The sequence below is a fragment of the Hevea brasiliensis genome, unplaced genomic scaffold, assembly GCF_030052815.1.
Source record: "Hevea brasiliensis isolate MT/VB/25A 57/8 unplaced genomic scaffold, ASM3005281v1 Scaf61, whole genome shotgun sequence".
NCBI classification, from domain to species: Eukaryota; Viridiplantae; Streptophyta; class Magnoliopsida; order Malpighiales; family Euphorbiaceae; genus Hevea; species Hevea brasiliensis.
The window spans coordinates 60,435-73,521 of NW_026615151.1; the positions used below are offsets into that span (position 1 = coordinate 60,435).

The window sequence follows — 13,087 nt, forward strand, 5'->3', positions numbered from 1 at the left end:
GTCTTTAGCTTGACCATACTCACTCAAGATTTTATGGAGAATGAGAAAGATAGCAAGTTGCTATCTTTTCAATTGGCTCACCAACTGAATAATGCCTCAACCTTTGCCCATTTACCTTGAAATTACCTGATTTTTCACCAAAAATTTCCACAGCACTATGAGGGAAAACTTTCACAATTTTAAATGGACCGGACCACCTTGATTTTAATTTTCCTGGAAAAAATTTTAACCTTGAATTGAATAAGAGAACCAAATCTCCTTCTTTAAAGTCCTTTTTCTTGATATGCTTATCATGCCATTTTTTAGTTCTTTCTTTATAGATCCTAACATTTTCATAAGCATCAAGTCTCAATTCTTCTAATTCATCAAGTTGCAAAAGTCTTTTGTGTCCAGCAGCTTGTAAATCAAAATTGATTGCTCTAATGGCCCAATAAGCTTTGTGTTCTAACTCTACGGGCAAATGACATGATTTCCCAAAAACTAACCTATAAGGTGTAGTTCCTATGGGGGTTTTAAATGCTGTTCTATATGCCCAAAGAGTGTCATCTAATTTAAGGGACCAATCTTTTTTGGACTTATTGACAGTTTTCTCCAAGATTTGCTTGATTTCTCTATTTGTGATTTCTACTTGGCCATTTGTTTGAGGGTGATATGGTGTGGCAATCCTATGCTTTACCCCATACTTTCTCATCAATTTTTCAAATTGGTGGTTGCAAAAATGGCTACCACCATCACTGATTATGGAACGTGGGGCACCAAATCTGGTTAAAACAAATTTTTTCAGAAATTTCACCACAACTTTTGCATCATTGGTAGGTGTAGCAATAGCTTCTACCCATTTAGATACATAGTCCACCCCTACCAAGATATATTTATTCCCATAAGAAGATGGAAATGGCCCCATGAAATTAATTCCCCACACATCAAATAATTCAACTTCTAATATGGATTGTTGGGGCATCTCATCTCTTTTGGAAATGTTGCCTACCCTTTGGCACCTATCACACTTGCTTACAAAATCTCTCACATGTTTAAACATTTTAGGCCAATAGAAACCTGATGTCAAGACCTTTTCAACAGTTTTGGAGACACTAAAATGACCACCATATTCAGAGGAATGACAATGGTAAATAACATCATGTATTTCTTCCTCTGGTATACATCTCCTAATTCCATCATTACATCTCCTAAACAAAAGAGGTTCTTCCCAAGAATAAAATTTAACATCATGCAAAAATCTTTTCTTTTGCTGCCAAGATAAATCAGGTGGCAAGACACCACAAGACAAGAAATTTACAATATCAGCAAACCATGGAAGTGCAGAATTCAACACATACAACTGCTCATTCATGAAAAATTCATCAATTGGCACAATTTCATCATCTTTATTTTCAGTTTTTATCCTAGAAAGGTGGTCAGCCACCACATTCTCAACACCTTTTTTATCTCTTATTTCCAAATCAAATTCTTGAAGTAACAAAATCCATCTAATCAACCTAGATTTAGCTTCTTTCTTGCTCATTAAATACCTTATTGCTGCATGATCAGTGAAAACAATTACCTTTGAGTTGACCAAATAAGAACGAAATTTATTGAGTGCAAATACTACCGCAAGGAACTCCTTTTCAGTTGTAGCATACTTAACTTGAGCTTCATCTAGGGTTCGGCTTGCATAGTAAATGGCATAAGGTTTCCTATCTTTCCGCTAGCCAAGGACAGCTCCAACAGCAAACTCACTTGCATTACACATAATTTCGAATGGCAAAGTCCAATCCGGGGGTTGCATGATAGGAGCTATTGTTAAGGCCGTCTTCAACCTGCAAAAAGCAACCATACAATCTTGATTAAAATCAAATTTAACATCATGATTCAAAAGATTTGTTAAGGGTTTAGCAAGTTTAGAAAAATCCTGAATAAATCGCCGGTAAAACCCGGCATGTCCAAGAAAACTTCGCACTCCTTTGACAGTAGTTGGAGGGGGCATTTTTTCAATAATTTCTATTTTAGCTCTATCCACTTCAATTCCCCTATTTGAGATCAAATGCCCTAAAACGATTCCCTCTTGGACCATAAAGTGGCATTTCTCCCAATTCAACACCAAATCATTATAAGCACATCTCTGCAAGATTTTAGACAAATTAGTCAAGCATGAATCAGAATTAGTGCCATATACTGAAAAGTCATCCATGAAGACCTCCATAATTTCTTCAATAAAATCAGAAAAAATGGCCATCATGCACCTTTGAAATGTGCCAGGCGCATTACACAATCCGAATGGCATCCTTCGATATGCAAAGGTGCCATAGGGACAGGTAAAGGTAGTTTTTTCTTGGTCATCAGGATGTATTGGAATTTGAAAGAAACCAGAATATCCATCTAAGTAACAAAAGAATGAATGCTTGGCTAATCTCTCTAACATTTAATCCATAAAAGGAAGGGGAAAATGGTCTTTTCTTGTAGCATTGTTCAACTTCCTATAGTCTATGCACATTCTCCAACCTGTAACAGTTCTAGTGGGTATCAATTCATTATTCTCATTTTTAACAACTGTCACCCCACCTTTTTTTGGTACAACATGCACAGGACTCACCCACTCACTGTCAGAAATGGGGTAAATAATTCCAGCAGCTAGTAATTTTAGGATTTCCTTTTTCACAACATCCTTCATTGTAGGATTCAATCTTCTTTGGTGTTCAATGGAAGGTTTACTATTTGGCTCTAGGAAAATCCTATGCATACAAACTGTTGGACTAATTCCCTTTATATCATCAATTGCATAACCCAAAACTCTTCTATATTCTCTCAAAACTCTCAACAATTTTTCATTCTCAATATCAGTCAATGATGCATTAATTATAACGGGATATGTTCCATTTGGTCCAAGAAAAGCATACCTGAGGTTGGAAGGAAGGGGTTTAAGATCTACCTTTGGGGCATCTTCTACCTTTAATGATGGTGGTTTGATCTCCAAAGTTTGCACTTCTTCAAGTTGAAAAATTGTGGCTTCAGGATGTGGTGGAGAGCTCTCCAAGTGTTGTGCAAAAGCAGCTATGTTGTGATTGTCATCATCAATGCTCCCACCATGGACTAAGCAATTTTCAAGTGGGTCTTGTGGGTAGCTTTTTCTGAAATGCTCTTGAACCATCTCATCAATAATGTCTACCCGCAAACAAGACTCAACTTCTTCATGTTTCCTTTTCATGGCAGGATTTATGTTGAATATCATTTGATCATCTCCCACTCTAAGTGTCAATTTCTCACCCTTTACATCAATTAATGCACCAGCTATTGCCAAAAAGGGTCTTCCCAATAAGATAGGAACTTTTGTGTCTTCTTCCATATCTAGAATGACAAAGTCCACCGGAATGTAGAATTTCCCAACCTTGATAGGCACATTTTCTAGAATGCCTTCCGGATATTTAATTGAACGGTCAGCCAATGAAAGATACATGTTTGTGGGCTTCAACTCTCCCATATTCAACTTCTCATATATTGAAAGAGGCATTAGGCTGACACTAGCTCCAAGGTTACATAAGGCATTTGCCACACAATTATCACCTATATGACAAGGGATGGAAAACACACCCGGATCTTTGAGTTTGGGAGGTAACTTCTTCTGAATTATAGCACTGCATTGCTCTCCCAAGTTGATGGTGTCATAATCTTCTAGCCTTCTCTTGTTGGAAAGAATCTCCTTCAAAAACTTGGCATAACTTGGCATTTGGGATAGTGCCTCAGTGAATGGCACATTGATATACAACTTCTTTAGCACTTCAAGGAATTTGCCAAATTGTTTATCTAGCTTATGCTTGATGAATCTTTGAGGGTAGGGAAGGGTGGGCTTGTAAGGTTCAGGTGGGATGTATGGTTTCTCTCCCTCATCTTGCTCACTTTTGCTTTCTTCTTCCTTTTCATTTTTCTTGCTCTCAACTGAATTTTCTTCTTTTTGCTCTCTTTTTCTTCTCTCTTGTTTTCACTCTCTTGACCAACTTTCTTACCACTTCTCAAGGTCACAACCTTACATTGTTCATGAGGGTTTTGTGGTTGGCTAGGTAGTTTCCCATAGGATTTGCTTCCCGATGAGCTTGCTTGTTGAGCCAATTGAGTCTCCAACATGCGGTTGTGGACTTGTAATTGATCCATGGTTTGTCTCATATGTTGCATTTCTTCCTCCAATTTGCTATTCATCTTGCTTTGTTCAGCAAAAAATTTCTCCATCATGCTTTCCAAGGTTGGCTTCGGTTAATGAGGTGGAAGGGATTGTTGTGCTCTTGCTTGATATCCCAGTGGTGGCTGCCTTGTGGGCTGAAATTGAGGCTGAAATTGAGGCCTATTCTGCTGCACATACTGCTAGTTATGAGCATAATTTGAGCTTTGGCCTTGTTGAGCAAAAGTTGCTTGTGGTCTCCATGTTGAGTTGTTCACATTAGAGTAAGCATTTCCCATAGGTTTCTGTTGATAACCTCCTGCATAAGCAGCTTGTTCTTGCAAATAATCATCACCATAAGAAGAGTAATCAACTCCATAACTTTGAGTTCCATCTGTGAAGGCAACTTGTTGCATAGTTGTAGGAGTTGAGGTTGTTGCCTTTGTGCAGAAATCACTAAGAAGCTGAGTCAACTGATCAAATCTTGCATTCATGTAGCTAACTGAGTCAAGTTCATAAATCCCAACCTTCTTTGGCTCAAGTGCTCTAGGATTTCCCCACAAATGGGTATTATGAGCAATCTTCTCTAATAAATCATAGCATTCTTCACTTGTCATTCTCATGAAATCTCCTCCTGCTTGTGAATCAATTGTGTTTCTTATGGCTGGAGTAACTCTGGTGTAGAAATTCTGAACAATCATCCATTTGGGTATTTCATGATGAGGACATTGCCTTTCAAGCTCCTTAAATCTCATCCAAGATTCATACAAAGTTTCATCATCTCTTGGCTTAAAAGCTACCATCAAATTCCTCAAATGAGTAGTTTTCCCAGGTGGGAAAAATTGAGATAGAAAAGCTTGAGATAGCTGCTCCCAAGTAGCTATAATAGCTTGTGGAAGTGAGTCATACCACTCCAATGCTGAATCCCGAAGAGAGAATGGAAATAAGGTGAGCCGAATAACTTCATCTGAAACTCCAAGCTGCCTTTGTGTGCCACATATCATCAAAAATTTCTTCAAATGAGAATGAGGATTTTCAAGTGGACTACCTCCAAATTGTGAATTCTGAACCATTTGAATGAGACCAGTCTTTAACTCAAATTGATTAGCTTCAATAATAGGTCTGTTATCTCTCACATCTGCACATCTAGGAAAAGCATAATCCAACATGGATCTTCTCTGAGGATCATTTTGATTAGCAACTGCATTTTGTCCGTTTTGCTCATTTCCTCCATTGTCTCCACCAATAGCTCTATTTTGATTCGCCATATTTTCTATTGTCTCCTCTTGCTCAAATCTTTGTTGTTCTTCTTTTTTTGCTTCCTTTCTTCTCTTGTATTTCTTTTTGTTAGCTCGACAGAATTTTTCAATTTCAGGATTGAACAACAATTCAGTATCACTTGTGCTTTTCGATTGTCTCATAAACAAGAAAAGTACCTGAAAAACACAAGGAACAATAGTGAAAATAAAAGAAAATAAAAATTCTAATTAGCTTAAAACAATTAAAATCCAACTTAAAAACAAACAATTCCCAAGAACGCGCCAAAAACTTGATACGGTGTGTCCGCAAGTGCACGGGTCACAGTAGTATAGTTTTAAAAAATGATATCGATCCCACAAGGAATTGTGCTTAAATTGGAAATAAAAGTATAAGCTAATTAGAATGACAAAAAAAATTAAAGATGTAAAATGAAATTTGGAATTAAAATTGGTATTTGAAGAATTTAAGCTAAATCAAACAATTAATTAAACTAGATTACCAAGATTTAAATTGAAATTGCTATTTATAAAATTGAGAGGAATTAAATCTAAATTCAATAAAAATTAAAGTGATTCTAGAGATTGGATTTTTTCAATATTGTTTGCATGTGGTTTATCCCTAATTTAGCCAAACACATGAGAATTGCAATTTTGAGGGAAATCAATTCTTAAATTTTTGAAACCTTTTTCAAGCATTTCAAAGTTGGTTTTCATTAAATCAAACCCTGTTTTCACGGTATTTCAAACCTAACAAAAACCCAATTAAAGCTCTAATTGATTTTTTTTTGGAAAGTTCCCCTTAATCCTCTTAACTTATCTCTAACACCAAGAAAATAAAGTTTATTGCAAGATTATCTATCCCTAATATTCACTTTTCAGTCCATCTATTAAGGATTAAAGCTTAACTTAATGAGGGCCCATTCATCAAGCAAGGCAACAAGCTCACAAGCAATAAATCAAAATATAACAAACCTCATTTAAATGGCTAAATCAGTTCAAAACCACAATACAAAACAATATTTACAAACCCATCTCTAGAATCCCAAACAACTACTCACTATTCATAGTTTTAAGACAAACCCAAATGTATAAATGAAGAAATAATGGAAATGTAAGCTAAGGGGTAGAAAAACCCAAAAAAATGCAGAAGGATCTGCTGCAGAAAAGTGCAGAAACGTGATCCTTGCTGCTGCTGGAAAAATGCAGAACGAGCTCCTCTCTTTCTCTCTTTCTATCCTTCCAAAAATGCCTCCCTTGCTCTCTATGGAAAGAAAATGATAAATGAAACTTTATATAGGTCAGGGGACTGCCCTAGAATGGGTAAAAAGGGGGAAGGTTCCAGAGAAAGTGAGGTAAAAGGCCAGAGTAACGGAAATGCCACGTCAACCATTTCCAGTAAAAATGACATAAGCCGAGTCAGTTGTGTCGTGGGTTGTGTCGCGGGTTGTGTAGCTCTCGGCCTGAATATCTGACGATCGACACAACTTGCGATATAAGCTAATTCGGTTGTGCTGCAGGTTGTGTCGCTCTCGGCCATTTTTTACTCAACTTCAAAATTTTTGCAATTCGACTTTAATCTCCTCCAAATGGCTACTCTGATCAAAATACATCAAATTTCTCCAAATTTACCCTACAAAACAAATAAATTCCAAAAATTAAACTAAGAAATGTGAAAATTGTAAAATTGACTAAATATATACTAATATCTATAATAATGGTTATGAACAAGGGTAAATTATGTGCAAAAATTACACCTAAATGATGATATAAAATGCATGCATCATAAGTGCAATGAGGTAGAAAATAGGTCAAATGAATGTCCAAAGAGGAAGGCGGTCAGTAACATTGAAAGGCGTAATGATGATGATAAGGAGATATATTGTGGATCTTATGGAGATGATAATGAAGAAGAGCTAAAGCAAGATGATTTTGCGTATATGGTGAGGAGGTTAATGTTTTTGCAAAAAATTGAAGACAATCAATCAAAAGACATTGTAGAACAAAATGATCATTTTGAATTTGAATTTGAAATTCTTGAAATTTTTTCACTATAGTGAATGATGAAGAGTTTGAAGATAGTGTTATAGGAAAAGAAGAATATCAAGCCATGGAGTTTCCAATGACAATTGAAATTTTATCTACTATTTTTTTTTATAGTGATTTTGTTAATTTTATTTGTCCATATGAATTTAAGGATTCCAAGGAAAATACGAAATTGCTGAATTTCATTTTGTTCAGATCAAATTCATTGACGTCAACCAAGAAGATAGTGAGTGTGATCTTTCAATGGTGATTTTCATTCTCAAAGACATTAAAATTTGAGGTCAAATTTTTGTCTAAGATGTGGGTGAATGATGTGAATCTTAACAAGTTGCAAGTCTTGATTCCCGAGAGCGAAATTGGTACTCCATGTATAAGCTTCATTTTACTCAGATTCCCCGTGTGGCAAGCAGATTTCAACTTTTGCCTCAATCTGTCTTTGTACACATGCAAGGCGTGTCAGGGCTCCATCCCACACGACCAGGGCGTGCAAGCTTCAATAAAGAGACAACTTTTAATTCTATAATTCAACAAGGATTCATATCTTTTTTCTAAAAGTAAGCCAATTAAGACAATTAATCTATTTTTAATGAGTGGCAAATGTATTTCAAGAAGCAGGGTCAATAGACTTCTTTTATTTTTTTTTAAAAATATTTTTATTTGTATATATATTTATTTATATTGACTCAATAAATTTAATTATTAAACCCTTTTTTTGTTAAGATTTAAAAATTAGTTGCGACAAAAAAGTGTGTTTTATATTTCAAATGCTTATTCACTTTTAAAACCCCATTTTATCTATTATCATTAATGAATTTTATCAAGACAAAATATAACCGTATGTGTTATCATTGATAAATGATCACATTTTTTTATATGTGTTTAATTGGGATACATAATTTTTTTTTTAAATTATCATAGAGATATGTAATTTATAACATTAATAATAATATAATTTTGTATAGTTTAGATAATATTTAATTTTATCTGTTCTAATTATAAGATGCTAAAATTACTTTTTTTTTTATCTTTTTTATAATATTATATTATTTATTTTTTTATATTTATCCTAAAAGAAATTTCCAAAACCACCACTGCTTTTAATGGAAAATAAAATTGCGTAATTACGATCCTAGACTTCATTTTAGGAAGTTTTGTATACATAAATATATAGTCAAGCGATTATATTCATAATTTGAATATAACATATATAATGGAAAATTCTTATTTAAACATGATGCATAATAAATTCAAGATACATTATATGCATGATGACACCCATATATTTATATCTTTAGTCTATTATAAATAAAATGTGAATAGGTTTTTCTTAAGCATAATTTTCTTAAGCACCCATATGTATGATGGCACACATCATAATGTCATAAATCCTTTGAGAAAATGAGGGAAATGTAAAACCTCATATAGACTCGTATAAATACGTGAAACCATTACAAAAATAATAATAATAATAATAATAATAATTTATTACAAAACTTAGGTAGCCTAATGCACAAAGCCTATTCTTGCTGCAAGAACAAGAAAACAATTCTCAGTTTTAGCTAAGAGGGAAGAAAGAGGCGAAGGTTAAGAAGAAAAGCTCGCAGATTACATGTACATTTGGCAAACGCACAGGATATGTCGTCAAATTTAGATATTTTTAAGTGGTTCTTGAAATCACCAATATGAACAACCGCCTTTGGAAGGATGTTCTCTGATGGTTTCAAGCACAAGTGGGCGGTATCTTGGCCACTCCTTGCCGTTGTAGCTCCCCTAAAACACTATCTAGAGACGGTGGTTTTAACCCAAGAGGAAGTGGCAGCCATGGCTTCGATAAAACATCTCCAACAGCAGCATCTATGCTCTCCTTCGACGTTGTAACAATAATATGCAACCAAAAATTAGAGAGAAAATAAACAAATTCAAGAATGTGAGGTTTAGCTTAGATGGTATTAGAGCAATCTCCAAGATACCAATATTGGATTAGTCTCCAAAGCGACGTCTCAAGTTCTGAGTACCAATGAAACCAATTATAAATATATAAAGAGTAGTCTCCTTACCGGATGAAAGTCGAAGAGAGGATGGGGACCTGATTGTCTAGTCGGGACTACGATGCCAGGGTCCACTTTGTTCATGGCATGGGGTGGGATGCCAGGGACTACTCTCTGCATATATATCCATTTGATTAGATAAAAAGAGATTCCAACATAATAGCAGTGATATACAAGGATCCAAAACTCACGAAACAAACGCCATTAAAGAATCCAAAGAGTGAGGAATTATTATTTACCGCTGGTGCCAGTGACTGTGGAAAGCAAGGCGTTCCTGGTATTAGTCCATTTGGAACCTACACGTACAACAGAGGATACGCCAGTTTAGAAACACCCACTTTGTTTTCGTTTTTCGTTTTTCTTCTTCTTTTTCTTTTTCTTTTTCTTTTTCTAGCTAATTCTTTTTTGATAGATCAAATGGTTACCCGTTGCTGATTGTGGTGGTGCCAATATGAAGGGTATGGTGGTGATGTTGGCCATGTAGGTGGCGGCGGCGGTGATGGTGAGTGGGCTAGATGTCTAGGCCACATGCGCATTAAGGGTTGTTCCATGGGAGGATGACCCCACACATGCAAGGGTCTGAAGTGCTGGTGGTGCAAGGGTGTTATAGGAGGAAAACCCATTGTGGGTGCATGCCGAGGGGTCATGTCTGCCTTGCCGCCGCCGCCTCCAGCTGCTCTGTACATTTGCCGTCTATGGCTCCATGTTGCTGCCTCAGCTTCACGCGCTAGCAAATGTTTCCGGTGAGATCGATATTTCTGTATACATTCAACAAGATAATATTGTTCATCTTCAAATAAAGTCTCATATCATTAATTTTCTGGAAAGAATCTATATAAAGCTAATATGCTAGTAAATCAATAATTAAGTAATTATCTAGTAATGCAAGATAATAAAAAAAAGGGACATACTCTCACAATTAATTACCCTTTAAAAATTTTCAAAATTATTTAAGTAAAATTTAATGCAAATTTAATTTCTGGTTTAGGTGGTGTTCAATGTATTTGCAAGATTCACAATCTGATTGGAAATGGAAATAAAAGAAATATATTTAGAAAATTGGATTATCAAGAATTATATTCTTTGAGATCATATTGTAGCATTTACCTATTATCTTTTCAATTCTACTCATAGATATGTTGCCAAAGGGAGTCTTCTAACAAAAAGACATCTAATCTAAAGGCTTTTTTATGTACGATAAGCAAGCTTTAAATCAACTATTATCTTTTATATTTGTCCATTTTCTTGAAAATCATACCCGACCCCAATTCAGTCCTTAGCTACCGATTTCTTCTAACAGAAGGAAATGCCTATCTCATGGAAAAGAAAGAGGGGATAAAAAATTGCAGGCCGGAGAAAAACATAGCAGTACCAGAAGCATGTGCTAAGAGATTGGAAGAATGTCTGAGCTATAGGCATGTGGAGAACTCAGTGTGTACCTGGAGATGGCTGGCGATATTATGTCGAGTGAGACAATCAATACCCATAAGCTCTAAAATCCTTGAAGGCACTGCCTTTTCCACACCTAGCTGCTCCACTGCTTGTATGAACTTCCTATGCAGCTCTGACGTCCAAGCCACCTACACACAATTCAAGGGACCATCTCTTCATCACACTTAAAAACAAGTCCTTGCAAACAAGAAATCATTAAATCGTCTCTGTGTATGTATGTCTCTGTATGCCAAAAAAAGAAACAAAAATAAAGAAAAAGAGAAAGGCCCAATTCAGAGTCATCTCTTAAGTATAATAAAGATTCCATGATATTCTCGTGAACTATTTGGCCCCCATGAAGATTGGTTAAGACTACAGAGAGAGAGAGAGAGAGAGAGAGATTGATTTGCATAATATATGCTTAATAATAATGTCTGTTAGTTGAAACAGTTAACGACCTAACAATAATCTTACTTTGTAGTTGACATGAAACCTAATAATAATAACCCAAATTCTTATTACCTTCACTTTTCTCTTCCCTTGATTATTCTTGGCTTGTGTTGATTTTCTTCCATTATCACTTTCTTTAGAAACTGGATTAACCACGACGGATTCATCTCCCTTGCTCACAATCTCCTCTCCCCTTGTGCTCAGACTCGACCCAGAACCCAAAACCTTGTCTTCCTCATTTTTTTCTGTATTATCTTCCACTTTCCCATTTGAAACCGATGTGTTCATCTCTGATTCCTCGCCGCTTCCACTAACAGAGAAGTCAGCAAGAATTTCAGGGTCCATATCCAAATCTAGCAACACATCCCCATCATTGATGCCCACAAAAAGATTGCCGAAATCAATGCTTTCGAGCAAGTCAGGGAAGTCTCCGTTGCCTCCGGTACTAAAACTATTATCCATCTGTTCTTGGCTCTCATCTTTGGTGGTGGTGGTTTTTGCCAAGGGTGACACAGCTTGCATCAATCCAAACAAAAATAACACTACAAACAAGAAAAATAAAGGAGAAGCACACTATATAGATATATCCACTATGCAGATATATACTATATGGTGCAATTAAGCTCTATATTGCATGCAATGCAGTGGAAGTATAACAGAAAGTGTAAGATGAAACTTTTTTTTTCCTTTTTTTTTTCCTCCGGGGAATCGGAGGGTGATGGGGGTGAGGCCACAAAAATAGAGTTTTTCAAGTGTTAAACTGATTTTCTTATGCAGTGTAAGTGGTAGTGTGCGCTTTTGTGTGTGTGTGTGTGTGTGTGTGGAGAGATTGTATCTCAACCACAACTTGTGTTGAGATCTCTGAGATTTGTTCGCTTTCATGTTTTTGTTTTCGTTTATGTACGTGTAATATATATATATATATATATATATATATATATATATATATATATATATATATATATATATATATATATATAGAGTAGGTTACAAATTCTGAAAACAGCTCGTGAACTTTATTTAATGTTCTATCTTCTATATTATACATGCATCATATATAAATTCTTATTAAATTAATAATTTAATTAATAATAATAATAAAAAATTATTTAAACTTGATTTATAATAAATTTAAAAAATGTTTACATATAAAATTAATAAAATTAATATATTTATATATTAAATTCATAATAAATAAGTTTGTATAAATTTTTTTCATAATTGCATATTTCTTTGTAAAGGAAATATATATATATATATATATATATATATATATATATATATATATATATATTCATATTAAATAAGTTCAAGTGATACTACACGTCTCTTTGTTTTCTTCCATTCTAAAGGCATAGCTCTCCTTCTGCCAAGTTGTTGCAGCTTTTTCCTATCCCTCTGAGCAGGGGAAGGATCTTCCCCGGCCTGATGTGCGTGGGTTTGCCCTTCCCTTTTATTGGTTGGTTTGTATATAGTTTTTGATGGGTTTTACCTCCAGATCTGTGCGAAATTAAAAGAGCATTATTTAAATCTACATGTGTTTCTTCTGTGTTGGGTGTGCTTCTTATGTGTGGGTGTAGATCTTGACTTTAGAGATGGCTTCAATTTGCTAAGTTGGAAGGAAGATAGCATCATGAGGGTGTGAATGTTAGCCCCCTCCATCAGCTACCCTTTCTGGCTATAAGAGGTTGAGAAGTCTTGCACTTTAT

At 35.2% G+C, this 13,087-nt stretch overlaps 1 protein-coding gene and 1 non-coding gene across 2 annotated transcripts; one reads left to right on the forward strand and one right to left on the reverse strand.

Moving 5' to 3' along the window:
* Positions 1-4,858: 4,858 nt before the first annotated feature.
* On the forward strand, positions 4,859-4,965 carry LOC131177594 (small nucleolar RNA R71). The gene has a single exon (XR_009146998.1). It is a non-coding gene; the product is annotated as a small nucleolar RNA R71 (small nucleolar RNA).
* A 3,920-nt stretch (positions 4,966-8,885) lies between these two features.
* LOC110640560 (transcription activator GLK2) lies at positions 8,886-12,201 on the reverse strand. The gene is given in 7 exon segments (XM_021791911.2): positions 8,886-9,183; positions 9,185-9,313; positions 9,507-9,611; positions 9,737-9,793; positions 9,923-10,255; positions 10,937-11,077; positions 11,451-12,201. Coding segments are annotated over 7 exon segments (1,275 nt in total). The 5' UTR covers positions 11,901-12,201; the 3' UTR covers positions 8,886-9,123.
* Between the last annotated feature and the right edge of the window lie 886 nt (positions 12,202-13,087).